Genomic DNA, 17,935 nt, shown 5'->3' on the forward strand with positions numbered 1-17,935 from the left:
TTAAAGTTAATTTTAACGGAAGAGATACAAATAGGTAACTGTCGAAATAGAACGAATTGAGCACCATTCGGAACAAAACTCCGAATATTACTAAAACCGTAGTTGCAACTTATTGTTCTAAATTTGGAAAAAATCAACTAGGTAATGGCAAAATGAAACAAATTAATCAAAAATATGAAAAAAAGGTTTTTTAAAATAATTACTATTAAATAGAATATGGTATATACACATGTATAAAAGTGTAGAGAAAATCATGTTTGTACTTCAAAAAAACTGTAATTTCAAAATTTGAGAAATCTTAATGAAAAAATAGTTTTAATAGAGTAAGGGATATATGCTTATACAAAAAAATAAACTAAAAAAAATAAAAAAACAAGTATAATAAATAAATTATTAAAAATCTAAATAAATAAATTATTAAAAATATAAATAAATAAATTATTAAAAATAAATATATTAAGTAGACAAATAAAAAACTAATTCAAATAAATAAATTAATAAAAATAAACAAATTGATAAAAGTAAATAAAAGAAATAAATAAGAATTAATAAATAAAATTTTAATTTAACAAATCAGTTACAAATTTTTAAAAACCTTAGAAAATAGTGTCATTCTCTCAAGGGGTTACATGGGTTTCGTCAGGCAAAAAACGCCCTGTTTTCCATAATTTTTTTTTTCATATAAAAAATGAAATATTTTATGCAAACTTTTTATTATTGCGAAGATACATATTTGAGAAAGATTTTGTGAAATTTTTAAAGGAAAATATTCAAAACTCTGTCATTACAACGTCATTTCCGGCAGTTCCTCGGAAAAAAGCTGTTTAGGCGTTGACAGCGAAATTTCTGACAGGATCATCAAAAATAAAAAAGAAAAAAATACGTATTTGAACTAAGACCATTAACTAGGTATTGAAGGGAGAAAAAACAAATAAATTGGAAAAAAATTTTTCTTTTGAAGCCATGAAACCCGTGTAACCACTTAAGACAGCTATCTACAAGACATGCGCCTGCAGTTACATTGCTCTTTTTTAACTATGAATAATGGGTATTCGTTTCAAGTAATTCAGTTAAAATATTACATTTTATTTCGTAAACACATTTGGAAAATATTGGTAATTAATATTGTGCAATATGCGTAAGTAACAAGTATATTTGAGCTGGGTGCGTTCGAAAAAAAGGCACGTGTTAAATAAACTAAAAAAACATTTGCGTTTAAAACAATTTTTGGAACAAATTCGAATCTTAAGAAACGTTCCGCAAATACTAAACGTATCAAGTCAATTACACATAATCTCAAAGTTTTTGTTTAACAAAGAGTTTTGTATAATTTAATAATTACTAGAAGAAAAAGGCATTACTCTTACTAAACTCATATACGAAGAGAGCACAATTAACGAGAGATTTGCTAACGAGTTGAATTAGAAACCAGTTGAGCTATACGCAACAAGTGTTTGGGGTTGCAAAATTGTCGCGCAAGTTGGGTTAATTCACGATTTCAAAACTAATATGGACTAAATGTGCTAAATAAGCATATACCATATACACTTACGTATGTATATATATATATAAATAATTGTAAATATGCAGATTAATGTATACTTATTGCGATTAAAGATTGTTCATAACTTTGGCAAGCGTGGGGAAATCCAACTACGATTTTGCTTTGTTGTTATTGCTTTAAGAAACATGACACGTCTCATCATGCAAATGATCCGTGCCATTCGAGAAGCCATTCTCATCGAGTGTAGATAAAGCGCCACCTTGCAGCACTTTGTTGACAGCGGCGCGCGCCAAATAGCCGGTGGTTTCGGTATAAATGAGTGCATAGAAAGCTTGCATGTTGTTGTCATTCTGACGCTCGATGTTGTTGTCCTGCAAAAGAAAATGCAATTTTTTTATTAATATTATTGTAAAATTGTATAGAGTTGGGTGCAAAAATACCTTGCAATACATGCCGAACGCCTCGCTGATTATGTCATCAATATCAAGCGCTTGCTTGAAATGCAACTCGGGATTGCTGTGGTGTTAGGAAAATAACGGTAAATATTTGTTACTATCACACATACTTTGTAATTTACACACCGATTCAATATTGTGGCGATGATGCATAAGAGTTCTACAGTGATTTGACGCCTTTCCGGACAGTCTATACACATTAAAGTCTCTTCCACCAACAATGAGAAAGTGATCTCACCACGACTCATATTCACAAGTGTTGGTACGGTGGGCAACAGATGACCTTGTGTGGTAATACCTTGTGTGCGTTGCAGAATTTCCCAGATTTTATTGTAGAAATGTTTTGGTACGCGGCAGAGGCAACCCTCCAATTGGCGGCGTTGCAAGGTGGTGAGTCTGAAATGTGATTTATTTTGGAAATTAGTAATTTAAATGTGTCACTGAGCATTTTTGAAAACATAATTATATATACACACAAGATCAAATTTGACCCGGACTGGGCTATAAGTGTAAGCTGACATTTCAAACGAACATAAAAAAGGTTTTACCAATCTAGGAAACAATATTTCATGAAATCAGCTTCCGCGCGCATAGTTTATGTACGGTAGAGCTGTTCGGGTCAAATTTGATCTTGAGTTTATATGGATGTTAGAACTGTTAGAGATCCTTATCATTACACTTACTTTTCCTCTACAGCCCATTCGCTAACAGTCAACACCTTTTGCAAGAGTATACGCACTTGATAGGGAGAAAGGTTTTCCAAATCAATCGATTCCTGGCCAGACATCTGCAAGTAAAGACGCATAGCTTCCAAAACCCAACCGACGCGTATCTAAAAAATGTTAAAATAATAATAATACAATGAAATGCAAATATAATACATAAAGTTCAACAACAACAATAACCGTGCAACAATGCTCACCTTCAATATGCCCCTAAACATGGATGGGTTTGTGGCAATCAAACGTCCACAATACAGTACAACCTCTTGCTGCAACACCGCCTGTATCACATTGTATGGCTGCACTGTCGTGTACATGACATTCTGTATCTCCGCCGGTGTCATCGGTTTATCGAAGTTCGTCTCCTTTTGCCCTATGACACCAACAGTCAACTCCTTGCCATTGACCAGCACCGTGGTGATGAACGGACTGATTGAATCGACTATGTGATGGAGGAGAGAGGAACAGTAACGCACCGCGCGCCAGTAACGCAACGAACCGGCACGATGATAGAGTTGTGTGAGCGCTTGATTGACGCTCAGGCCATTGACTTCGAAATTGGGGCCCTCACGCTCCAATAAAATGCCCCACAATTGACAGAGACAATAAATGGACTCAGTACTGCGCATGCTGTCAATGATTTCATGTGTGGGTCTGTTTTTAAAGTGCTGGAGAAGTACGAAAAAAATTATGAAATAAATTTTCGTAAATAAAAATTTTTATGTAGACAGTTAGAATTACTCACATCTAGCGAAATTTTCTGCTCAACATAGGACAGCGCCTTCGGCACGTCGGTCAACGACTGATAGCCAATGTACTCATGATTGATTTGCACAAAAGCGTTTTCATTGTCCGGCAAATTGCTTTGGTTCATAAAGTCAAGATGTTCTGCAATAAAAAATAACAGTATTTAAATATTGTTCGAAAAATTTTGGATTATAACCACTCACCAATGCATGAGCTGCTTATCAAATTCTGCAGACGTCCGATGCGCACCTTCATGCCATCGCAGTAGCCCTTCTTTAGCATAGCCAACAAGTTGAGCATTTCTTTGAATTGCGGATCACGCATATGCTCCTCGCGTATCAGCAGACACACTGTCGGACGTCCAGAGAGACGCCAGTATTTGCCGACGAATTGTAACTCGGTTTTAATATCGTCAATCAGTAGCGCCATGTCACGATACAAATAGAAATCGGACACCTCAAAAATGAGTGGATAACAAAGTACAGTCATGCCGCAGATGCGATACACTTTGCTCGTGCCTAAGGAGCCGACTGGTCGGCCCGGACGACCGGTTAGGCCAACTTTATTGTTTACACCCAAATGTTGATACACTTTAATCAATTCGGTGGAAGACCAAATTTGCACGGGTTCAACCTGAGCGGAGACAAAGATATTTAAATTGATAATGCAAAACTAAAAATCAATAAAAATCATTTAACATATGTAAGGTTAGAAATCTTTAGAAAACAAGAACAAAAAATAAACAATATGAAACGTTCATCTCGGCTGCATCATAGCTATTGTATCCTTCATGTGTGCCTCTCTTATATCGTAAAGGAGTATGAAAAGAGCAGAGACAGTTTGCATAGCAGCTATATGCTATAGTGGTTCAATCTTAATAATATGTTCGGAGATTTCAACATTGGCTTGGACATATATCTATGCATAAATTCGTGAAAACAATTTTTCAAATAAAAAGGTTTTTCATACAAGAACTTGATTTTGAGCAATTAGTTTGTATGACAGCTATATGCTATAGTGGTCCGATCTTAACAATATGTGCGGGGATTTTAACATTGCCTTGGACAATAATCGATGACAAATTTCGTGAAGATATCTCATCAAATAAAAAAGTTTTCCATACAAGAACTTAATTTCGATCGTTCAGTTTGTATGGCAGCTATATGCTATAGTTGTCCAATCTGAACAATATCCTCGGATGTTGTAGGGTTGTTATAGCCAATTATCCATGTAAACTTTGGTGGCAATATCTCGTCAAATCAAAAAGTTTTTCATACAAGGACTTGATTTTGATTGATTCGTTTGCATGGCAGCTATATGCTATAGTGGTCCGATGACGACAATTCCGACAAATGAGCAACTTTTTTGGGGAGAAAAGAACGTACGAAAAATTTCACTCTGTTCAGTTCTATCTGGGTGTTACAAAATTCGTGGCAAACTTACTACACACTATTAAGGGTATAAAAAGTTGAAATCAAACATATTGGAGACTCAAAAAGGAACATCGACAAATTTAAACTTTAATTTATATATTATTTCGAATTTCGAAAACTTACCTCATGCGGTGTTTGCGTTTGTATGCCATAAGTTGCCATCATTGCTTGCAAGCGTTGCGATTCCGCAATTAAGACAATCTGCACAACCAAATCGGTGGCGGTGCCCTGGAGATTGGCAACGGTGAAAGAAGAAATTATAATTTAATAAGAAAAAAATCTTAATTTCTATGAAACTGTGCTCAAATTGAACTCGAATTAAATTGAAAAGAAAAAACGTATGCAAAATTTACTGTTAAATGCAATTACAGTTATAATTGTTGTAAGTTCAGTAGTAATGACACAACTACGCAGCAACGAAGTTGACATAAAAAATGTTTAGTTAAGGAATAAATTATTTGAAATATCAGAATATAAAAAATGATCAAACATTTGTGCATTAACGACATGCAAGTAGAGAAAACACACAAACAAAATAATTAGGTTATTTAATATCGAAAGTTATTAAATGGTGTTTATTTATACATTTCGAATTTTAATTATTATGCAAAACATGCTTATTTCGTTTCCAAATCAATTCGAAAGGGAATTAAAGTCAATAAATATTTTTTTTTAAACAACAAACTAAAGTCAGCGTACCCGGAAAAAGCGTGTTATTAACGGAACTGTCTTAAACCAACTGAGATGTCTAGCAGCTTTGTTTCCAATCTACAATCTATAACTATACATTTGAGGTTAGCTTAATGCTTAAAGCATTTCGTATCGCGTCGAAAGAAGTTTTCGAATATTTGAAAAAATTTTAAATTTTTTGGCAGTGTGGCGTTTTGGCATATGAAAATCTAAAAAAAAAAACATTCAAATCTAAAGTTCTTCTCAATTTCATATTTTCTTTATAAATCATATCCTAAATTTATAACCTCAAACTTATTTTTAAAATTTTTTGGAAATTATTATCTTTATAAATCATACCCTGGACATTTTTTCTCCAATTTTATTTATTTATTTTTTTTTGGAAAATCCGATCATTTAATATATAATACAACCTAAAATTTTTTTGGAAATTTATGAATCATACACTGAATTTATGACCTCAAAAAAAAATTTTTTTTTTTTTTTGAAAAGACGACCTAATTTTTACCATCTTTATAAATCTTACCTTGAATCTCAATTTTTTTTTAAATTTTTTTTTTTTGGAATACGCGATTATATTTGAATCTAACTTTTTTTTTAATTTATGAATCATAACCTGAATTTATAACCTATATATATATGATGATCTATGTATTTTATACTATCTTTATAAATGATGCCCTGAATTCATAATCTCAATTGTTTTAAAACTTATTTTTTTTTGTTAGAAACTCCGATCTATTTTATATTTTCTTTATAAATCATACCTTGAATGTATAATCTCATTTTTTTTTTGGAGAACCCAATCATATTATAACCTAAAATTTTTTTTTAATTTATGAGTCGTACCCTAAATTTATAACCTCAATTTTTAATTTTTTTTTTGTTTAGAAAACCGGAACTATTTTATATTATATTTTGCCAATTTTCGAAAAATTTTATATTTTCTTTATAAATCATACCCGGAAATTATAACCTAAAATTTTTTCAAATTTATTAATTATACCCCGAATTAATAATCTAAAATTTTTTTAATTTATAGTATAAATCCTACCCTAAATTTATAACTTCAAAATTTTTCAATTTTTGGAATTTTTTGAAAACCGGATTATTACCAATAAATCGCTCTAATGTTAAAAAAAAATATACAAAATCATTAAAATTTATGTCAGCTTATTGACTTCAAATAGGGAAGGAAGTATAATAACAACAATGGTACGTTTTTGAACATTACAACGCAGGTTTAGAACGATTGCATAGAAATAATCCAAAAAAAAATACTAAAGTGCGTTAAGTATTTATTAAGTACAGTGAGTAAATGCAAAGAATTTATGTAAATGTGTAGCAACATTACCTCTTTGACATCCAGTATTAAGGGTACACGCGGTGTCTAGTCACATACGAATTATTTTTATAGGTTAGTAAGTTATTAAATAGTGGTTTTTCAACACTAAAGTTAGTTACAAATAAAAACGCTGGTGTTAATACTAAAATGCTAGTAAATAAATTTATAAGAAAGTTAGTTTATATTTCGCAGCTAAGTCGCTGCGAAATTTTCAGAAATTACAATTTTTTTAACTACAATGTAGGTATATGTATGTATGTGTGTATGTACAGGTATGTGATGTTCGCTGTCAGTACATGTTTGTATGTATTGCATTTCTAAAAAAAAGAAACGCAAATAAAATGATTTATTAAAAGGCAGTGTTATTAATATTGCAACTTTGTTAACTAAAAAATAAACCACAAAACTTTTTGAACAAAACATATACAAACAAAAGTAAGCCACGCAAGGATCCAAGGAAAACTTTTTGGATTTTATTTTTCGATTTGTTTTTTTTTTTCTTTTGCTCTGTTTTTGTTACTTACAGTGCCCGGTTTGGCCTAAGTGGGGATGAGAAAGTAAAAAAAAAACATAGTTTTGTAGATAGAAAATTATATGTAAGTAGATTTAAACTAAAATGCGCTAGGAAAAGGTAGTAGAGTATAAAATTTTGTTGTCTGTTTGTAAAAGTATTTTAAGTTTTTTTTTTTTGTTTTTGTAATAAGTTTTGTTTTCTGTCGCCAAGTGTGTAAAATTAGTAGAGAGAGCACAAAAGCTGTACAATTTAGTTGTTTTTGTTTTTGCTTTTGTTAATTTACACAATTTCGGCAGAGACGTGTCACAATAGCACCAAGAATAAAAATATTTGTACAAAGAGGGGACAAACATACTTTTTTATGTGTATGTGCGTGTGTGTATAAGTTGTTCAGGAAGCAGAGACCTATGCTAAATACGAAATATTTATTTTAAAAAAATTGCGCAAATGCTGCTTACATACAGATATATGCATATAATTATTAACAATGAAGACAATTGCAAAAGTGAACGACTTTTGATTGAAAAGACATGCCAACATGGGCCAAATACATATTATCGTTATTAGACATAACTAGTGTTTGAAGATTTTTTGTTTGCAAAAATACATTTAAAACTTTATTAAAATAATATTATAGATAGATTTGTAAATATTAAAAAATTTAGAAGATTATGGCAGATTAAACTCATTTTTGTAAACAGCATGTATGTACATATATAATGTATATTTATATGTATAAGCATCAGGGTTGCGAATTTTTTAATTAAAAAAATCTCAAAATCGAAATTAAAAATTGAAAATATAATTCTTTAGTCCAAAACTTGGAAATAAAAATTTTTAACTTTATTCTTTAGTCCGAAATCGGAATTAAAAATTGAAAACTTAATTTTTAATCCCAAAATCAGATTAAAATATTTTTTTAAATACAAAAAATAATTTTTCACATCAAAAGCGGAAATGAAGCGATAAAAAAGAAAGATTTACATATTTCTAATTGAAAAACTATAGTTCAGAATAAATAATACAAAAAGTGCTTAACTATGTTGATATTTTTTTATAATTAAGCTTTTCTTTTCAAAGATAAAAAAAATGGTTGAACACAAAGTACGCAAGCGCGAAATAATTTTAAATTTAAAACACGAACTATTAAATTTTTAAATATAAGCTTGGGATTAACATTTTTTAATTTAATTTACATTCTGCTATTTAGAAATAAACTTGTAATTTTTTATTAATGATTAAAATTGTATTTTTAATTTTTGTGTCCGGTATTTGAGATTAGGAATTTGAAAAATATTTTCAATTAAGAATTTCAGGATTATAAACTAAAATAAAAGTTTATTTTATGTCTTTTCAAAGCATTATTTGCAACCGTGAGACATATACGTATGTATGTAAGCATATTTCCAAATCTATTTACTAAAAATTAATACCAAAAGTTTTGTTGAAAAAAAGAAAAAAAAAGAAGAAACTGACTGAAGAAATATAAAGCTAGCAGTGCCGCCAGCGCAGAATTTCGAGTACACAATTTTCTTTCACAAAACACTAATCATATATCATACTCAAGGCTTCTTAATAAAAATGTTTAAAAAAATTTTGGAAATATTTCTATACCGTTAAAGCAGCAAACATGCTTAAGGGGTTATAGCCACATGGGAATTTCAAAAAAAAATTTCAAAACATCGAATTCAGTTTTTGTATATCGTATTTATATATATTTGAAAATTTTATTCGAAAATTTGAAGTTGAGTCGGCAAAAGGTTTCGGAGTTAAGAGCGTATTTGTAAACATTTTTTAGCTTATGTGTGGTGTAATCACAAAACTTTAAATGGCTTTTGCGCGAAACACTGTTCAGCGTATGTGAGGAATATCTCTCGGAAATGGCTGGTCCGATAAGCTTGAAATTTTCACACGAACTTCTTAGATATATTTGTCAGGTAATGATTGAAATCATACAATTTTTGTCAATATGTAATTTCGATTTTTTTAAGCCACTCTAAAGTGTCAATTTTTAATAAAAAAACAACTTTTTTTGGAAGCCGTAATTTTTTCAAAAATCAAATTTTTGACTAGTTCTTCGCTTTTTAGCTGTATTCATCTATAGTAAATATAATTTTTTTTTTGGTTTTGGATTTGAAATAATTTTAAGCAGGAAAATCTTGCTCAACCATAGATAGCTTTTTTCGGAGGTCCTACTGGAAATCGTTTACGGAATTCAGGGAATGCAAAATTTGTCAAAATGAATCGCCGATTATTGCAGTATATTAAAATCTGTAATTGTACATAAATAAAATTCTTTTCAGTAAAAGAAAAAAATAACAAAAAAAAAAAGCGTTTTTCTGTCCTGCAGCTGGATATAACCCCTTAACACAAGCACGCGCATTACAATTCTGACTTGAGTATGCAAAAGCTAGGCACAATTGTCAAGCGTGTTGCAACAGAATATAACGGTAATGTGGGTTTAAAAATTAATTATCAAAAGACGTGAAATAAGTGCTAATGCAACAAAAACTATTTTATACAAAAGTGCATTGTCGTAGAGTAAGCAGGAGGAAAAACTGTGATTTTACATTCGTACATTATTATAGGTAATTATATGTAAATCAATACGAGCACAATGTGGTTGATTCAAAATAATACAGTGTGCAGTGTATGGCTACTACTTTTTACAAAATTAAAAAAAAAAAGTTAGAAAACTAGACTTTTTTCCATGTACAAGATTTCGACTTACGGCATGTTTGTCATCGGTGGCTTTTCCCTGCCATTATGTACGTGTATTATGTAACCAATTTACATGTTATTTAGGATATTGTAAAGGATTTGTAAGGAATATCACAAAAACATATAAAAAATATATAGAACAGCCAATTGTATTATTAAATATATATATACGTATTAAATAGTTTCAAATTTTTTTGTTTGAATGTTGGTTAAATTCAATCAAATATTGGTCAGTAATATTTCTGCTTTTAAACGAATTATTTTCATTAATTAATATTTTCATTAATAAAATTGTTTAACAACTATGTATGTATATCTATAAAAAGCGTAACCTAGCAATTGTAATAATTCGGGTAAGTGTTAATGAAGCCTATGTCAAGTTAGAACTAAAAAAACATACCTGAAATGCTGAGTAACGACCACCGCGTCGTGGGCGATTGTAGCTCGGCAGATAACGACGTATTGGATCTAATTCATTGATGTGTAGTAGACCAGCGGTTAGTAGCTGCGCAATAATAAACATTGATTGTCCCCAAAGGAAAAGCGTTTGCGAGGGCGAGCGCACATAGGAACCCTCACCATCTGGCGCATAATACATAGTGACCACTGGATCACCATTGACATCGGTATGCAAGCAATTGCGCAATTCATTTTGATATTCTTCGATTTGCTCCGAGTTGCTCTTGAAGACGCCATCAATGATCATTTCAATATAAAACAGTGGCCATTCACATTCGTGACCTTCGAAATCTTTCAGTTCGCCGTTGTGATAGTAACTGAAAAAAACAAAAACATAATTATAAAAAAATTATTTAATGTTTTTGTTAGCAAACAAAGCGTTTTCGAACCGTCTATCTTTTTCTTCAAGTTTGCTAAGAAAACCATCACGACTGAAACGCTTGAAGCCACGCTTGCCACGCAAACGCGTAATGACATTATGCTTGGTTTGCTCCACTAAGCGTTCCTCGTGCGATGCAAAGGCGGGAAATGATAATGTCAATAGCAGTGAAGAGTCAACACCCTGTAATGTAGACAAAAAAGATTTTAGTATTGAAAATTTATATACTACAATTATGTAGATACCTTAGAGCTGGATTCTCTTGGCAGCATTGTCTCAAAAATACTGCGATTACGATTGTGCGCATCAATGTCCACATAAACTACGCTCCACGAAGCGCCCTTCTCGCCAAACAGATTACAACCGTTAATAGCTTCCAAAGCGGACTTAGCCATGCCTAAAAAATTCAAAAATTTTTTTTTTCTGTTTTTTTTTTGTTTAGCAGCATATTAATTACCAATAGATGAAGCATGTATTTCTGGTGTGCCATTATTGTACTTGGAACCACGCTCCCACATGCCAAAATCGGGTGTGCGATAGGAGCGTTCAACATAATAAACCAAATTCTGCACAAAAGCAACTTCATCCTGTAGAATAAAGATGAAAAAAGTACAGTTTTTAGCAGATATTTTTACTTTTACTAATTTTTCACTACTAATTGCTATTTCACTCACCTGCGTGTAGATAATTTGCAAACCCGATGTGATCATTTGCACCAAAAATATTATATACAAAGATACCAAATCGATTTGCAAATGATTGTAGGCATCATCGGCGTAAATTTCTTCACCTGTATGCAAATGAAATTTACTATGCAAAGCATATTGATTGGATTGACGCTGTTTGAAAACTTCCACACGACGTGCCTGTTTCACCCAACATTCTAGAATGCCGCGCATGCACTTCACAGTCGATTGACCCAATTCATAGGACTTGCCGCGGTCATCATCAATACGACGATATGCTTGATATAAACTCCACACAGCTGCTGCGCAGTAAACACTATCACGTACTGAGCCCACTTCATGATCCGTACTCATAACCGGAAATAGACCAGTTATGGGACTTTGGAAGCGCAATAATTGTCGTTTGACTGTGAAGAGTAAATAATATTTTAAATAATTGCAATACTGTACCACTTTAGTTAGAAAAACCAATATCATATATTGTTTGCATGTAAACAGATGCTCCAGTAAACACTTGCAGCTGGCGCATTCAAACACACGCCTACGAAAGGTCGTTGGCTTAGTATAATTAACGCGTTGTACTATAAATTTAAAGCCGGCGTTTAACAACAAATATAAGTGTAAACAAAAAAATACAACACGAATACTTTGCAAGATTAAGCAGCAGTAATACATAAACAAGCACCGGCCTATCAACTGCACATACATACATATGGATTTATATGCACATGTATGTACATATGTATGGATATGTGATCAAGCTGCTACATGTAAACAAATCAACAAGTCTTAAGAGACGGATGGGGGAGCGGTGTAAATTGCATCCAACAATTGTATAAAAATAGCTAATTGACAATCAGCGCTGCATGCTAGTGTGAACTTATATGCAGCGATCGCTATGCGACAAATTGTCTAAGAAATTATATAACTTAAGTAATTAACAATCAAAAGCGCATTCAATTGATTTGTTTGTTCAAACTTAAATCAATTACTTACCAATGCCATAGTATATGTCTAATTGTTTCACTGTATCTTCATAGTTAGATGTTTTGAGGAACTGATCTAAATGTATGTCTTCAAGGCTAGCCTGTCTTCCAGTGGAGGATGGTGCTCCTGATGGCACTGTACTACCAGGTGTGGGCACCGTAATGCTGAGTCTGCAAGAAATAATATATTGCTCCAATATAATATATTTTTTCTTCAAAAGATTTGTGCTAAACGTACGTTTTTGGTAGTTCACGCATTTTATCTGCGTGTTTTTATGTTTTAATACACTTTATTTTACTTTGATAGTACTTAAATAGTAATGAAAACAATCGCGAAAAATTTGCTTGTAAATTACAAAAAATACCCTTGCTTTTAATAATAAAAGTCAAACTTGACATATCAGTGACAACCAGCTGATGTGCGGAATTCCGCGTGTTGTCGTATTGAATCGAATATTTATTTATTTTGAAATGACGCTAATCGTTGAATATTGTGAAAATTTTAGCTGAGCTGAAAAATTGCTGTGTGGTAAAAATATCGTCTAACGGTAAAGGGGATGAATATGTAAACAATAAATTCAATGGAAATGTTTTTTATTTTATTTTATGCTAGTTATATAATGAAAAGCACATCTGGTATTGTGCTGATGAATATTGAAACCTATACCAAATTTTGTAATATGGAACGTAAATCGTTGCAAACTAAAGACTAAAAATCAATTTTGAATAATATTTTAGATGTTTTTCCCACTAACCTTTTAAACTTAGCATTAGTATTCCTGATATTATCTTCATACCCTCGCATAAATTTCGCTCCAGAAGCTCATTGACCATAATGTAGGATAAAAACATTCAAATACAAAAACAAAACAATTTAAAACATTACAACTTCTTCAGGCAGTAACAGTATGTACGGTCGTTTACATTTGGTATGTGCATTATAGAGATCACTGATCCAGTGTTGAAAGATCAAATTTAAATCGCTTATAACTTGTAGATTGGAAATGTATATTTCACTCGAGCATAACGAGGAAAATGACAGTGTAAGATAACTAAATGAAATTATTAACTCAATAATAACTAAATGAAATATTTATCCTTTTATTGTTTTGTGAAAAGATATTTTTTTGATTGTGGGGTTTTCACTGAAACGCAAATTTTACAAAAGTATTATCATCAAGCTCAAGAGACTAATCAAGTTTTTAAGTTGATGAACTTATATTTTTCAGTAGCAAATTCAAAAAAAACTTTGCTATCATTTGACACCCGCCTTACAGAATGACTGAAGAACTAGAGTAAGCAAAAAATATTTATAAATTAAATTATAAGTAGATTACGAGTATATTAGGAGCATGAAAAGATATTAAGAGTATAAAGTATACGTTCTTTTAGTAATTAATATACATATATACATACTTTTGGTTTGATTCCGCAATAACTTCCGTCCAATAAAACGTATGCTATCAAAAAATCCTTAAATTTTTGAAAATCATCTTAAAAAATCGTTTTATTTTCAATAAAAAAAAGTATCTAGGACTAGACAGTAGAAAAGTTGTGCAATGCGAGAGTTGCAAAGGTTCTGAACTGTAACAGAATTGGTCAAAAATTTATTATACTGGACTTATATGTAGTTTATAGTCAGATACAACTCAATAAACATTTTTTTTTAATTAACACAACACATTTTTAAATAAGCTTTTATTGTTTCACTTTTTTTTCGTTTAATGCAAGAGGTAATGAATTTTTTATATCTTAACATTTTAAATTATTTTCTTTGGTTGAAAATTTTAGGTTACGAAGTTATTTCAAATTAGTGTTGAGTTAGATTTTTTCATCTTCGAAAAAATCATTTTCACAATGGCAACGCCGATTTTATCTTTATATTTACGCTTTCGAAGTTTTTCAACTTTTTCGATGTAAACAAACGAAGTAACAACAAATTATAGGCATTTGTGTTTCGAGCATGTACAGAAAATAACAAAAAAGATACAGCAACTAAACGAATTTAACTAATAAAGCGACAGCAAAATTCATCACAAGCAGCAATAAAAAAAAACTATAAACTCAAATTGTTTAAGAAACCTGTTTTCACGTCAAAGGTGATGTTAGTCAGCTCCACTAAATCGGATATGCTCTATGCACACAGTAGTGTTTAGCTTGATTGACAGTCACAGAAAGAAGAACTAAGCAGAGCGATGGTGAGGGCCTAGTAGCAGATTGCTTACTTGCAGATGTTTCAAAGTGAAAAATTAAACTTCACTCAGTGCAATTCTATTGAGAAAGCATAAAGAACAGCCGGCGGTAAAGTCACGCATAACAGCAGCAATCGGTTATATGCAACAGCTGGTCAAGGAAACCGGCTTTTTGTGCACAGTAACCTTGGCGGATTGACATTCACCTGTATGGATCGTGTACCGTTTTAAATAAACAATGCCTTGCTGCAAGTTCAATTTAAAGTAATAGTAAAAGTTGGCGTGGCAAACAAGTCGCTGCATTTATTTCGAATGTACTTAATTAGGAAAGTTATATAAAAAACAAGCTGTGAAAAATGTATCTCAAATATCTTATAATACTCAAGCTTCTAAGTCAACTCACGTATTCGTGTGTAAATGCCGAGTTTTCACCCGGATCTATGCAGCATACACCAATACCTTTGCCAAATTTACCAGCAGCTCATTTAATACGCTACCTTAATACATTCCCGCAAGTACGTGAATATTGTGTCAAAAATGAAGATTGTCTACGTATAATTAGTAGTAACGCCACCTCGAATAGCTTAAATGACGAATTGATACCCACATTAGACACCTTAACCGCATGTTGGGGTCATGAACTTGACTGTGATGTGAATAAACGATTTCAGACGCCCACTTGCCCGGGCGAACACCACGGTTGGGTGCAAAGCAAAACTGCACAAGTGAATACATTCTACAATCAAGCCGATTTTGGTTATATACAAAATCAAATCAACGAATTGTCACTTATATGTGAGCCGCTTTATATAACCGACTCCTCGCTAGAATGTAGCAAATATCTGCGCTTTTGTCGCGGCCGCAATTTGCTCTTTGACTTTCGCGACCTAGCGCAACGTAAGGAATTAATCCGTTATCACATGGATGTGCTGAAACCACAACAGCTGTTAGGACATTGCCAGTTCAATCGTACACGTTTAGAGGCCGAATTGGACCATATGGGTGCACTACAGTCTTGGGCGCCAGAATTACGAAATTTCGATGTTTTACCAACATCACTAATGGCAAGTGGTGCGTGTGATTTAGTCGTTGATACGCCCACATTTATTATGAAAATCGATGCTACTTATAATATGTATCATCATTTCTGCGATTTTTTCAATTTATACGCGTCGCTTTTCGTAAATCAATCACATCCGTTAGCGTTTCATACAGACTCCCGCATTTTGATATGGGAAACATATCCTTACGATTCGCCATTTGCTGAGACATTCAAGGCATTTTCCGACAATCCTGTATGGACATTAAATGATTTTAAGGGAAAACGTGTATGCTTTCGGAATGTGGTGTTGCCTTTATTACCACGTATGATATTTGGTCTGTTCTATAACACGCCGCTGGTGAGTTGTTGCTATTTTCTGATTTTAACTCTTTGTTTTTTTTACTATAACAGGAATAAATATTTTCAGATTCATGGTTGTCAAGGCAGTGGTCTATTTCGTGCTTTCTCCGAGTTCATTTTGCATCGTTTACAAATACCTTTCCGTCCACCCAGACCACAAACTAAATTACGTATTACATTCCTATCACGTCGCACAAAATATAGACAAGTTCTAAATGAGGATCAGTTGCTCGAAGAAATCGGTGGGAACAGTAGCTACCACGTGCAACGTATTTCGTTTGAAAGGTTTTTTTTTTAACATTATTAATTATGGCATTATCTAATTATGCATATATATTTTCAGGGGTCTTTCCTTCAGTCAGCAATTGGCTATAACGCGGAACACAGATATACTTATAGGCATGCATGGTGCTGGTCTAACCCACCTGCTTTTCCTGCCTAATTGGGCTACAATTTTCGAGTTGTATAATTGTGAAGACCCTAATTGTTATAAAGACTTGGCGCGCCTGCGTGGCGTTAACTATATTACATGGGAACGTGAAGAACTACTCTATCCGCAGGATGAAGGTCATCATCCGCAGGGTGGCGCTCATGCAAAATTCACAAATTATCGTTTTGATACTAAAGAATTTACACGACTTGTGACAAAAGCAGCCGATCTAGTATATACACATAATGATTACCAGAAATTTCAGACACAGAAAAATGACAAGCCCGAACAGATTTTGCCGTCAAAGGAAGAGCTGTAAAAGTCTTATTTATGCAGTATTTTCAAAGTTAAGTTATGTGATCTTGAATAAAATATAAGTCGTAAAATAATATATATTTTATATTATTTTGTAATTTACTTTTATTTAAGCTATACTTTTTATCTGACTTTTTATTATTATAATAAAAAATTTTTAAATTTATTATATACGTAGTAAAGGGTAACACTATTTTTGTTTTTACAAATCGGTAGTTGCTTTTTACACATTTTGTTTACATATTTAAATTCTGTAAGCAGTAAGAAAACCCAGACATAAATATGTGTGGAACAGTTAATTATCATCGAAGGTAGGAAGTGGGCTCAAAAAATAAGCAGAAATCATGGCTCCTGGGATAATGATGAAAACTTAGTTCCAGCATGGAATGATGAAAATGCATTTCTTCCGGTTGAAGACTACGATTCTATTCCGTGTTATATGCATTGTATAAGATTTATAAAACCAAGGCAGAAAAACGTTGGTACATTACAAGTGGCCGCCGACCATTCACTTTGTCCTTAAATCGGGCTACAATCTACTTGATAAAAGCGCTTTGTATATTAGCTGAGGATTTTCAAAGTTTCCCAAAATATTTTCAAATGACGCATGGATATAGTGTTGGCTTAAAGGATGGTCTAGCCGGATTTTATGTTTTTACAATACATATACAGACAGACGGACATCGCTAAATCGACTAAGTTCATTATGCTGATAATTTATAAACATATATACTTATGTTATATGGTGTCATATATTATATGGTTTCAAGGCAAACCTAATATTTCCTGTTCAGAGTATAAAAAAGTGAATTAAAAGCAGACACGTTAACAAGGACAAGATAAATCTATAAGAATGCTAACGTCTGCAATTGTTGCAAATTAAAATTGATATAAATTCATTAATTTAAATGCAAACGAAATTCAGTTAATTTAAATTCTCGGTATTTCCGAGCAA

General features: G+C 32.1%; 2 protein-coding genes across 5 annotated transcripts; one reads left to right on the forward strand and one right to left on the reverse strand.

Moving 5' to 3' along the window:
• Positions 1-539: 539 nt before the first annotated feature.
• On the reverse strand, positions 540-13,037 carry LOC106619401 (probable phosphorylase b kinase regulatory subunit beta). Of its 4 annotated transcripts, XM_014237474.3 has the most exons (17): positions 12,880-13,037; positions 12,652-12,812; positions 11,644-12,062; positions 11,427-11,556; positions 11,215-11,366; positions 10,980-11,152; positions 10,532-10,907; positions 10,142-10,168; positions 6,906-6,941; positions 4,985-5,089; positions 3,632-4,061; positions 3,427-3,569; positions 2,882-3,349; positions 2,643-2,791; positions 2,086-2,355; positions 1,945-2,020; positions 540-1,875 (listed from the first exon to the last, which is right to left on the reverse strand). In XM_014237474.3, the coding sequence occupies exons 1-17, from the start codon at positions 12,897-12,899 to the stop codon at positions 1,681-1,683; spliced, it is 3,330 nt and encodes a 1,109-aa protein (XP_014092949.1). In that variant the 5' UTR covers positions 12,900-13,037; the 3' UTR covers positions 540-1,680. The 4 variants fall into 4 exon arrangements, with proteins under 4 accessions (XP_014092949.1, XP_014092947.1, XP_014092946.1 ...); XM_014237472.3 differs by lacking the exons at positions 6,906-6,941; positions 10,142-10,168 and adding an exon at positions 7,421-7,435; XM_014237471.3 differs by lacking the exon at positions 6,906-6,941.
• A 1,514-nt stretch (positions 13,038-14,551) lies between these two features.
• On the forward strand, positions 14,552-17,146 carry Eogt (EGF-domain O-GlcNAc transferase). Its single transcript, XM_014237457.3, has 3 exons — positions 14,552-16,233; positions 16,303-16,520; positions 16,579-17,146. Exons 1-3 carry the CDS (start codon positions 15,190-15,192, stop codon positions 16,982-16,984), a joined length of 1,668 nt encoding a protein of 555 aa, XP_014092932.2. The 5' UTR covers positions 14,552-15,189; the 3' UTR covers positions 16,985-17,146.
• Positions 17,147-17,935: the final 789 nt, after the last annotated feature.

This window comes from Bactrocera oleae, chromosome 3 (assembly GCF_042242935.1).
Source record: "Bactrocera oleae isolate idBacOlea1 chromosome 3, idBacOlea1, whole genome shotgun sequence".
Classification (NCBI taxonomy): Eukaryota; Metazoa; Arthropoda; class Insecta; order Diptera; family Tephritidae; genus Bactrocera; species Bactrocera oleae.

Bases quoted from the DNA above. Each gene is read 5' to 3' on its own strand.
- LOC106619401 (XM_014237474.3), bottom strand. From the start codon at position 12,899: ATGCGTGAACTACCAAAAAC. The intron at 12,063-12,651 runs GTAAGTAATTGA...TACTCTTCACAG, and splicing joins AGACATATACTATGGCATTG to TCAAACGACAATTATTGCGC. The intron at 6,942-10,141 runs GTAAGTCGAAAT...GTATGTGACTAG, and splicing joins CCACCGATGACAAACATGCC to ACACCGCGTGTACCCTTAAT.
- Eogt (XM_014237457.3), top strand. From the start codon at position 15,190: ATGTATCTCAAATATCTTATAATACTCAAGCTTCTAAGTCAACTCACG. The intron at 16,234-16,302 runs GTGAGTTGTTGC...AAATATTTTCAG, and splicing joins TGTTCTATAACACGCCGCTG to ATTCATGGTTGTCAAGGCAG. The intron at 16,521-16,578 runs GTTTTTTTTTTA...ATATATTTTCAG, and splicing joins CAACGTATTTCGTTTGAAAG to GGGTCTTTCCTTCAGTCAGC.